Genomic DNA, 12,100 nt, shown 5'->3' on the forward strand with positions numbered 1-12,100 from the left:
TTGACTGAAATTGCTTTGAGGATACACTCTCATAGCAATCGCCTTTTCATCTCTGGTGGTTTATGACAGTACTTTTTCTGAGTTGGTCTGTTAGTTGGGCCGCTACTTTGGGCATCGCATGAAGTGGGGGAAAAAAGAGGTAAATATATAATATTAAAAGGGATAGTTCGGCTTTTTTGAAGTGTGGTTGAATGAGGTCTGCTAGTTTGGATAAGCAAACAGGAAGATGGACACAGCTGTGGATGGGGTCTGCAGGCCCACCCCACTGGACTTTACCTTCTGGATGTATTCCTATATAGAAGCGCTATAGTACCGCAGACTGTATTACACTGCAGACAAGCTGTTTGGGTCGATATCTCATACAACCAAAATAAAACAAACTATCCCTTTGAATTAAGTACTTTTGCTGTATCATTTTAAGGGTACTGGCATCGGCCTTAATGCTACCACACGAAACGGAGATAGTGAATACCATTTTTGTGCTGACATTAGTATTTAACTAACACTGTGTCTAAATGCAGTCTCACAAAGCTTCTCGCGTGGCTGTACATGAGTTCCAGAATTCGATATTTGAGAGATGATTAGAGGTTTAAAATGCCCTCATTTGTACGTTCTGCTAGTTTATGATAAATGGTACAAGAGCTGAGTATTTTTTGGGAGTGTTCCACATTCATCTACGCAGCCTGTGTTGTCGTCTCTGACTCATGCCAGTAACTCTAATTCATTACAGGAAAAGTGGGACAGCTGGAGGTTTTGGAGAGAATATTTATATTTTATAAGCTCTCAATTCTAAGAACATTTTTTTTGAACGTTTCATTTGTTTGTTTGAATAACCAAGTGGAACATGTCTTGTTAGAGCCAGGGAGCGGTCATCAGGGTCTCACAGTATGCGTTTTTGCGCACACGCAGGAAAACTATGTTTATCTTGATAAATTAATCTTAATGATTCCATTACTGCTTATAAAAAGGCTGATTTAGTGACTTGAGTCAAAACAATATGAGGTTGTTAAAATAAATCCGTGCAGTCAGGAAATTTACTGTAATGTGACGTGGGTGAAATCAGTTTTATTTGTACAGAATAGGCTCAAAAAACTCAAATACAACATAAGAAGAGGACATGAGGCCAATCTTGCGAGTTCACAACATCATCTTGCTCCTTCAATCCTTCATCTCGCCCGTTAAATTACCTTGACCTTCATGAAAGTGGACCTCAAATGGGATGAAACTGCATCAAGACGTAATTCTACTCCTTGAAAACTGTCCTTATTAAAAAAGATCATGTTGTCTGTGTTCTATTACAAAGGAAGGGAAACAAACTATTATTAGTCTGTCTTAAAATAGTAAATAACACTGTAACAGACAAAAAGGCTTGATTGGTGTAGAATGCATCACCACATATGCAGAATCGTTGTTTCAGAGCGATGGGGTCTCATAGGTGTTGTTGTTTAACGCCTTTTGATTGATTTCTGCATCATGTCGGATTAAGTTTTGCTGCAAAATCTCTTTCCTCATCACCTGAAATGTGTTGTTCTCTATGCGAGCAGTGATGACTTAATTGCTTAATGTTTGAAACAAACTTAACCAACTTATAATAGCAGCCAGGCGATGCTCTCCTTACCTGGACCGGCTCTGTTTGTACCTTGAACCAAGGTATTAAAAATTGTTCATATTCCCCAGCAGATCTTTCCAACTTAGCAAGAGTGTTGCATAATTAGTTGATGCTTCCCTGCCTAATGTAAAAAGCATCATTAAGCTTTAAACCTCAAGCCCTAAATTACCTTTATATGAGTCAGAGCTTTTAAAGTGTGGGATGATAATAGAGGAGAGGGAGATTAAGCCCACATCATATTGGTACAAATTCAACACACTGAAGGAGTTTTTTTTTTTTCAACATTTAGACATGATTTACCTCCTTAGCATCTCTGAGCACTAACACCTCTGATCCTAAGGTACTCAGCCGAGCTTACCTCCCTGACAGGGGTGAACTACACAGCTGTGCGACAGCTTTGCTTTTAAGAAAGGTCGAGGAAATACTGCTTATCCAGTAATGAGCATTCAACAGCAGAAAGGTCAGTTTGACAGGACAGAGACAGGTGTTGCCAACACCAAGTGTCTTTACATCAGTTCAATGATATATAACCAATCTAGTTTTATCAGATTATTTCTTTCTATCCCACTCTCTCTCTCTTTTCCAATCCCATGTGGATAACTTCTTACTTTCTCCATCGGTCCCGAGTATTTATTTTCCATGTTCCATCCAAACAACCTGTGTTGTGTTGAGTTTTACCTCCATTTGTCAGCTTTGAAATGATAACTGCACCACCATACCTTATACTGATCAAAGTGGAATCAGTTGTTCAAGTTATTGTTCAGTGCCCCTTGGAGGACGCCGTCAGATCCAGAGTGAAATACCTCCAAAACTACTGAATGTTCGGCAAAATATTTGGTACAGTCATTCATGTTCTGCTCAGGATAAATTATAACAACTTTGGTGATCATCGCCATCTGGTCAAAAATTAAATCTGTCCAATACTTTATGACCAAATACCTGCGTATCTCATTCCCATCACCTTTGCTTTTTGTTTCATGCTTAATGGTAAATGCTAGCATGCTAACACACCAAACCATGACGGTGAACATGGTAAACATTGCACATGCTACACATCAGCATGTTAGCATTTTTAGTGTGAGCATGTTAGCATGTGAGCATTTAGCAAGTACAGCCTCCAAGAGTTGCTAGCTTGGCCGTAGAGGCTCTTAGTGTTGTTGTACTTAGAATTGCTTCTTTATTTGTTTCTCTTGGAGTATGTCTTTATTATTTTCTTTCTCAGTATGCTAAGAAGTGACAATAAAGTCAAAGCACATGATTCTTTCCCTCTCCACCACCAGACATGGATACATATAGCATACCATACATCTTGTCGGAGGTTAAATCTTGTTTAACGTGACCTTGCTTGTGTCTTGTCAGCCTGTTGTCTGTTTTGATACCTTTAGACACCTTACTTCCAGGTGAACGCACTTCAGTTAGCGCATTAGGAGTCAGAGCAGTTGCGTTGTTTGAAGCTGTAAAGCAACGTGCAGATGCAGATGGTAGAATTGAGGCTTGTGGCAATGACAACTATGACCGAACGCCAGGAAAGAATATAGACTTGAGGTTAGAGCTTGGACGAAGACTTGAACTTCATCATGCTATAATTATCACAGTTATGTTTGCCAGGGTCGGGCTTGTGTATTTGTGCATTGGCCAGTGTTGTGTCTGCTTGCTGGGCTGTTGTACTCTGGGTCAGCGAGGTGCAACGTGTCCACCCTAGTCAGGCCAAGGCTTAGTCTCCAGCCATGAGATCTTATGAGGCCTGACAGCCTGTTTACCTTGGACACCATTTCCTTGACGTTTCTGCATGGTTTGGCACGGACTACCAGTTGATGGCCGACAGCTTTATTGAATTAACTCTGCAGCTACAACGAGAGAGAAGAAAAAAAGAGACAAAGGAAAGATAGAAAATGAGCACAAGAGTAAAAGAAAGAAAGAAAAAGGTTATAAAGTAGTACAAAAGCTGTCCACCTTAATCTCTGACCAAATGTGGTTTACACTTACTCTCTCTCTCTCTTTCTCTCTCCTAACATAAACACATACGGACCCCTTACATTAACCCAACAAAATGCAAACAACATATAAATCGTGGTTGCACTTTGACACAAGTGTGAGACTAAAAGGGAAAACACATTCGATGTAGCTGCACAGAGTGGAACAGACAGATTGGGAAACGCTGGCTACTGCATCAGCTTCAATATAAATAACTTCTCCTATTGGTTCCCTGCTGCACCACCCCCCTGAATGGGTCCTATCCTGGTGGGACGGCTTGTGCAAACTGCCTCTGGGCAAATATCACATACCATATTCGAACATAGTGACCCGATTCCTTAGAAAAGGACTAGAAAGAGGAGTATTCACTTAAAACAACATATGGAACCAGAGGTATCTTTATCAGCCTCCCCTCAGGTTAGATACAAGAAGAGATGGACACAGTCATTTTGACATGCTAACACACTGCCGCTGACACACACACACACACACACACACACACACACACACACACACACACACACACACACACACTAGAAATATGAACCAATGCATGGATGTTCAGTACCTCTCCTCCTTTCTCATCAAAAAGAACATCCCAAGGTGGTTTTTACACCTATGAATGTCTTTCAGGTTGTTTTTTTTAAGTATGAATAACTCTATTGTGATTAAGTGCAGTATAATCATCAGTCAGCAGGGCTCAAATGTCCAAAAGAGCAGATATTGTATGCGTTACCTTTTATTAACAAGCAGCGCCACTACTCCCGAAAGCCATAAACACATGATTTTACATTCGGGTACTGGGAACTTAACTTGTTTCTACTCTAAATAAATAAACAAACCTGTTAATGAGAATAAAGCCCCCCCCCCCTCGAGAGTTTTGTGAGAGCTTCATGTCAGCCTCAATGGTTTCTCTTTCCACTCAAGATGTGCAATCCTGTGTGAGATTAATCCCCACCGTTACTCTAATCTCCCTCTGTAACGGGGTGAGATTAGGGCACTAAAATGATTTGGTGGAGCACATAACCACATAAAGATTACTCATCTGCACACTGATAATCCCCTTAGACTTCAAGTAATGTCAAGAGAGCGAATGTGCCGCAGAGTATTAAAGGCAGCCCTACATTTTAAACGTCCTGTCTTCTATTTATAGACAGAGAGATACCCTTTTTTGTAGGGCAGCGTTGCTGTGGGGTGTTTTTGGCTTTAGGGTAACCAAGAAAGGCTAACCTATGAATAATTAACCAAATGTTGGGGACTTTTTTAAGTAGTTAATGAGCTGCAAAGCTAGCTGTCTGCTTTCAACTTTTTAAACAAAAACACTAAAACAGAACCCATGCTCAAATGTAATTATTATGAAATAAAAAACAATTTTTAAAGCCCCAAAACTCCTGCATACAGCATGACGGACACACTAATTGATAATGTGCTCCTTCTTACAGATTTAGGACGATACGACTCATGTCTGTCTGGAGCCGGAAGGTAATTAGCTTAGTTCAGCGTCCGAATGTGAAGCAGGTGAGAGAACCAGCTGTCCAAAGTTTAAAAAAAATCAAAAAAATCTGCCCACCAGCACCTCTGAAGCTTAATTACCATGTTGTTTCTTGTTTGTCTTACCTGAACACAAACAAAAAAGTAAACATTTTTAATGAACCACGGAGGAAGCAGAGTCTTCTCTAAAGTTTTAACAAACTTGCCAACAGGTCCCATGAATATTGGGCGTCAGTAGCTCAGTCCATAGGTGACTTGGCTGGGAACTGGAGGGTCACTGGTTCGTGTCCCTGTGTGCCAGTTCATCTCCTTGGCACTGCTGAGGTGCTGTTGAGCAAGGCACTGAACCCCCAACTGCTCAGGGTGCCGGTCACTGGCAGCCCCCTCGCTCTAACATCTCTCCATTAGTTGCATGTGTATAGGTCCTTTTCTCAAAGGTGTTTATAAGAAAACAGAAAATATATAAACTAAAACCCTACTTTGCTAAAATGAACAAAAACAGATATAATTAAAAAAAAGACTGACTCATGTCTGACTGTTAATGGGGATTTTCAGTGTTTTTTTTTTTAACCTTGACCATGTTAGCCAAAGCTATTAGCTAAAGGTACTATGTTGACCTACATCAGTCGCTATGCATCCTTCAAGGCGGGATAACAGCAACTTCTCCAGCTTTTCACATTGTAGTCAGACACTTATAATGTAGGTGGTCCATTTGAACGCATTGCTACCCAGTTCACGGCAGCCAGGCTGCAGCACTCGCACTCAATACTGCCTACCAGCACCGTGAAATTTCACAAATTAACATTTTTTTTAAAACTTTAAACGGACCCAAGCTCGCTCTTTACAGCTTGTTAGCCCAAAAATACTTGTTTTGTCTGACAAAACAGTTGCAACTCCAAATATATTCTCACATTTAACAAACTGCTATGAAGCAATGTTGCATTTTTGCTTGATAGATCCATTGTACAAACTATTGACGATACGATTGTCACCCGGACCCCTAGAGTCACAGTGGGACTTTTACATCGACACCTGATGAGAGGTGAATTCCCAACATGGTGTCACATGCTTCAACTTCTGCAAGTGTTGATTTACAAACATATTCAATCGATTAAAACATTGACACCAGATCAGGGAGGAAAAAAAACAAGTGTGATTTTTAAAATAAGACGGCACAAGCAGTTGGATATTAGGCCACAATGTTTATTCAGTAGTGTTGTTTCAACTTATAGGTACAATACTGTCAGCTTTTGTAAGACTAAAAAAAAGTTACCATTACAGTCATCCATGCTCACAGAATGCCAGTCAAGTCGTTTACACCCCTCCTTTGTGTACACTTCTGCCACATGCTCACCTTGAGCAAGTACATTTCCGAATGGTAGGCACTTTGAAGGTTTAAAACATTTGTGAATATACATTTATATATATTTATATATCTTTTCATATACTAATAAGCAATTGGACTCAAAGGTCAGGTATCTAATAGAGAGAAGAAGAAAACAAAACTAAAAGAGTGAAGAAAAAAAAGAATGAGGAAACAACATGATGTGGCCATGGTGGAGGGGTCTGAGAGGATGATGGGAGTAGAAATACTGTGAGTCTTTGGGTTTTTCAGTATAGTTCAGTACCTTAGGTGTGATGACAAGAGCGGACAACATAGATGGGGAGATAAGTATGGTAGTGGACAACGAAAAGGATCACATACAGATTAAAAGAAGATAAGACGAGGGATGGAGACGCGGAGGGATGAACAGCTTCATGTGGGTGGTGTTAGGACTTTAGACGGTGCGACAGCATACATCTACCGGATCTACTTCACATTACTGTACAGCTGAAAAAGGCAACTTCACAAACCTGACCGACGAATCACGCGTCTCTTCGGAGCAAGTTCATGTAACTATTTTTTTTTCCATTTGCTGTCGCTACGTGGCTTTACGCAGCAGCCATTTTGTGACCTTTGTTTTGGTTATACCCAGGTTTTAAAACCTGGTAAACAACCTAATCTCTCAACAGGAGCTCTTTTGAAATGCCTGCACTGACCACTGAAAAAACACGAGTGTCCTGTCAAAGACTATTCAGTCTTACGTTTTCTGTGCAACCTCATTTATCAATTCTTCTGAGAGAAACTAGGTTTTTAGACGGGGGTTTCGGGTGTTGTTGGCTGCAGAGGTATGTGCTCTGCATGTGGGGATTGGGCCCTGGGCAGGGGTGTTTTAATCCAAGCAGTAGCAGGCCTCAATGAGCAGATCTTTGGGCCTTAAACATCAACACTGGAACAGGGACAATAACACCAGGCTACACGGGTGGCTCTATGTAGCAGAAAAAGAGAGAGAGTGAAAGGGGGTGGGGGTTGGGGGACAACTCAACTGGCCATGCTCCAGTCTGATTAAAAAGAAGGTGGGGGTAAGAGAGTTAGGTTAAACAGAGAGAGGGGGGAGGAGAGGTTAGGGTGAAAGGGTGCTAGCAGAGTTTGGGTGCAGTCACTAAACTCAGGGGACACATTGGGGAGGGGAGGTAGCTGTGGACCAAAAACACCACAAGCCACGGAGAAGAGACTTCACCCCGAAACACTCCACATACAAAAGCTGCACGAAAGCAGTGGCGAGCAAAAGCAGTGAATGTGCAATGTGAGAGAAAATGCATTTAAATAGAAACGAAGTTCAGCAAAACATAAAACAGACACAAGATTTTGCGTTTCTTCTCGAGCCCTGACGCTTTTTTTTTTAATCTTTTAAAGATCTGTTCCTGGTATGTAAATAAAATGCTGCTGTAGAAGAAACAAAAAAAAAGGCTACACTGAGATGAGAACAAACAAATAAACAAGACATAATGAAATGCTCACGTATGACTAAAAAAACGGATGTGAGAGCAAATAATAAACACTGTAACCTGAAGGGAGAACATTTACATTGACCGTTAACAGCGTTAATATGAAGACCAAAGAGCTTCATCAAAACTACAAAGGCATTTTTTTTTTTTAACATCAGAGAAAAGATAAATTAATGTAATACACCTTTAGAGATCAACGACAGACATGCTAGGACAAAAGAAAAAGAAAAAAAAATGAAAGTAGGATTGATACAGAATAATTATATTCAATTTCCTCTTGCAAATTTTTTTTTTCTTTACAATTAACATACTGCTACAGTTAAAAGTAGTCAGCGACTAGAAACAGCTCATTTGACAGAAGACATATGCGATTAGTTTCCTCGCCTTTACAGATCCTGTTTTTTATTTTTTCAGCCTTTTCAAATAATACACAAAATGCTTAAATACACTGAGATTTGCCATAAAATGAGAAATGCTTGGTTTTCATTTGTTTTTTTTTTTAAAAAAGAAGAAAGAAAAGGTCTTAATTACAATAATCTATGCAAAAGCTTTCCTTTATGCTATTTTTCCTTAATCAACTTGTAACGTTTAGTTGTTGTTTCTTGTGTTTTTCGAATAGGTTTGTCGTTGGACTTTGCTTTTGACAATCACTCGCAATTTACTGATCTGATGATCGGGGCGGGGTTTTATGCGTAAAACTCCTTGGTTGGGGCCTTCTGATAGGCTGCGCCGGAGGGTTTCCTCTCTCCCAGGTCGTAGCTGCCCTCATCCTTCTTCCTCATGCGGTAGACCAGGAGGAGGATGAGGAAGATGGCGAACAGGAAGCCGATCACGCCGCCTGCAATAACAGCTGAGGGAGGCAGAGACAGAGAGGGAAGGTAAATGTCGTTGTTCAGAAAGTCAAATCAATGTCTTCTGTATGTTGAATGAGGCCTTCGAGGGGATATATTGTGCTCATTTTCAGGTTCATACTTGTATATTGGGTTTCTACTAGAACATGTTTACGTGCTTTAAAGTTTATAAAAAAAACATGTTGCCCGGGAAAGGGAAGTTTGGGGTCCCCTGCTAGAGCTGCTGCCCCCGCGACCCGACCCCGGATAAGAGGCTGAAGATGAGATGAGATCCTGACTGTCTGCATATACCTGTATTCACCCTCTGTCTAAAACGCTCGGTTTTAGTGCCTGTTTCTTAAGGATCCCCCCCTAAAAAAGCTGACCACAGGTGTGTGGGTTTCCCAGTATGTACATAGCACTTTGAACTGCTCTATAAGCAGAAAAAACATGGAAATCCCACCTTTTACGTTATGGGACCCTTAAATTTGTCTTTAAAAAAACACTTCTCAAGACCTGAGCCGCCTCCTTATAGTTTGATATGTACTGTCTTATGCAATACAAGACACAGTTCATTTAAGCAACTATCATTTATAGTTGCAACAAATCTCAATGCTCATGTAATTCCCCAGCAAATTATCCAACTTGAGGGCGTAAATGTGGTGAAACCAAGTGCCAACTATCCCAGCTAAATGTTGAAATAAATGCAGTTACTTCATATCAATGGGAACACCCTCATTTTTGTCTCAACAGATACAAAGTCAACCCTTTTCTGTGGTTCATTTCACTTCTCCTAATGTGTGTCCTATTAGTGAGTTTAAATGTTGGTGTTCCATTTAGGGGATATTAAGTCTCCGATCCTCGATTGATACACAGAGCCGTATACTCCCAATGGTGGGTGATTCAACATGGTCTATATTCCAATCAGTGACTGCCGACTGGGGCTTAAGATGAAGAAGCTAATGGCATTGCTTACATTGCCTGACAGTCAGGCAAATAAATCCATTGGGGACAAACAAACAATCAGTCCAGCCTCGCTTGGAACTAAATCTTATTTCTGCTCTTGAACTGGCTGATGCATCTCATCACTAGACTAAAATATTGACAGTAAACACAAAGATCCTTCATTTCTGATGGGTTCTTCTGGTTGGATAACTTTAAAGCCTTTAGGAATAGAATCAGGTCTGTAGCAGATTGTATTTGTAGAGTTTGCAACAAGAGACGCATAGTAATGGTATATGTAAGAAGATATATTTTGATCTGGAAAATATTTCACCACTGCAATAGAAATAAGAAATAAACAGTACATTCTAATAACCTTTTTCTTGACAACTTTGTATAGTAGCAGTGCCAAATATGAGCCGGTTGAAAATCGTCTGTTTCCCTCTTTTAGACCTTAGCTTAGCACAGCGCCATTCAAACAACAGCAGAGCACAACCTGAAGATGCTTAGTGTTCCTCCTCAGCTCCCCCCCTCTTGACGTTATAAAAGACCAAGATGGTGATGGCTAAAATGCCAATGTTCTGGCATCAAAACAGGAATCCCCCAACCAATGGGTGACGTCACGGTAGCTATGTCCATCTGTTATATACAGCCTATGGTACTCAACATATCCTGAAGTACCCTTCAATGCCCCAAGCTAAAAAAAACACCGGATCCTACACTTAAAAAACTACACTGAAGACATCAGGGTTATATTATCACATGCTAAGTATTACTAACCATGACTAGTTATCTGTTGTTCATGAGGAAAATTTGTGGAGCACCCCTTTAATTTGTAATTCGGTAACATTGTTTTTCAAGAAACTTTGTACATTAATCGCTTGTTGGATGTGATTTGTCATCATGTTTCTAAATTAATCTTTTAGGTTTCACATCCTTTCTCATCAGTCATCAGTCAAGTCACCATCTGTTGGTAAATTAACTTGGTTTTGAAGTATAATGTTATATGTTTTTTAGTTTGGTAAATTCAAGTGTGTGTAGGAGGAGACTGGAGGGGCAGCTGATGTCTCACAGGAGGGGACAGGTGTGACTTGTTATTAGTCATTGATGCAACACACCTGGGGGACACCAGAGGAGCAAACTGTTGTGTGCCATGACAAGCATGAATGGGTGAGCTGTTTGATTTGTTGTTTTGGACTCTTGTATCAATTTGTTCTGCTTTGTGACAGTTATTTGACAATGCATGACGAAAGTCTCCGTTAGCCCCCAGCAAATTTAATTTAACAGAGCAACGTTTGGCTCTATCAGTGCAGTGTTCAAGTCTTTTCCTGTAGTTTGTTGTTTTGATTCAGCACGTTTTTTGGATACCCGTTTGTCTAAACTCTCTGTAAAGGACACACTGTAAACCAATAGGCCAAGAGTGGTGTGAAAAAAATTTGAATAAAATCTACTCCGGCTGTATTCAGAAGCGCCCCCTTCCTCCAGCTTTGACCCTGGATCTCCTCACTAATGCTCCTAACTCGCCGCATGGGCACATTTCACCCTCCCTCCCAATTATGCCTGTATGAGGTTCTTTATAGCTTCATAATCTGTTTAGGGTCTCTCCCGGTGTTACAATCTACCCTCTGCTCCACTTTAGGTTTCCACATGTTGACTGGCCCCATGGTCCCATGGGTAATGATCCTGGCACACAACCAGCTGCTGAACTGAAGAAGCAGTAACGCAATGCAGGGCGGATACATGAAAATTAGATTATGGGCAATTATTTTTATAGAAGTCATACGGGAAAGAAAGAGTAAGGGGTTATAATTCAGAAAGAAGGGTAAGGAGAGCGAGGTAGAGGAGGGAGATATGAGCCAGGTATAATATATTTACAGGCCTTATCCAAAGACTTTTTACTGGAGCTATATGTAAAAGAGGAAATAAGAATAAATAAAAAAGAGACAAAAGCAGAGAGCTGTGAGTTCTTGTCTAACTGATGCTCCCCTGATTTGTCCCTGTTTCTGCATAATGCTAACACAACACTACTGGGATATCACAACAAAATAAAAGCGAGATGCCAATTAATGTTTGCCTCAGACATGTACGACAGCATCAGAGAAAACTTGAATGATTTCAAGTCAGATAATTTCCTTTTCCCCCTCTTTCATGTTTTCAAAGTGACATTCACACATACAAGACACTCACAATGCTGGGAACTCTACACGGTCCCACAGAAGGACACAGATGCAGCTTGTTAAAATATGCATCAAAGAATTTTTTGGTGGAGCATCAATCTGAAAGGCTATAATACAGGTAGAAATATTAAAGGAGTAGTTTGACATTTTGGGAAATACACTTACTTGTTAAGAGGTAGGTGATAAGATTGATACCAATCTCTGGACAATGAAGGTTAGCTTATCTTAGCATAAAGGCTAAAAACAGG

The 12,100-nt window shown here is 40.4% G+C and overlaps 1 protein-coding gene across 1 annotated transcript in view; it reads right to left on the reverse strand.

The window, feature by feature from the left end:
- Positions 1-6,256: 6,256 nt before the first annotated feature.
- Positions 6,257-12,100, reverse strand: part of sdc2 (syndecan 2) — a 44,774-nt gene continuing 38,930 nt past the window's right edge. The window contains exon 5 of the mRNA XM_083925141.1: positions 6,257-8,753. Coding sequence (XP_083781267.1) covers positions 8,590-8,753 — 164 coding nt within the window. The 3' untranslated portion in view covers positions 6,257-8,589. The remainder of the gene's footprint in view (positions 8,754-12,100) is intronic.

Source organism: Echiichthys vipera, assembly GCF_963691815.1.
Source record: "Echiichthys vipera genome assembly, chromosome: 13".
Taxonomy (NCBI): Eukaryota; Metazoa; Chordata; class Actinopteri; order Perciformes; family Trachinidae; genus Echiichthys; species Echiichthys vipera.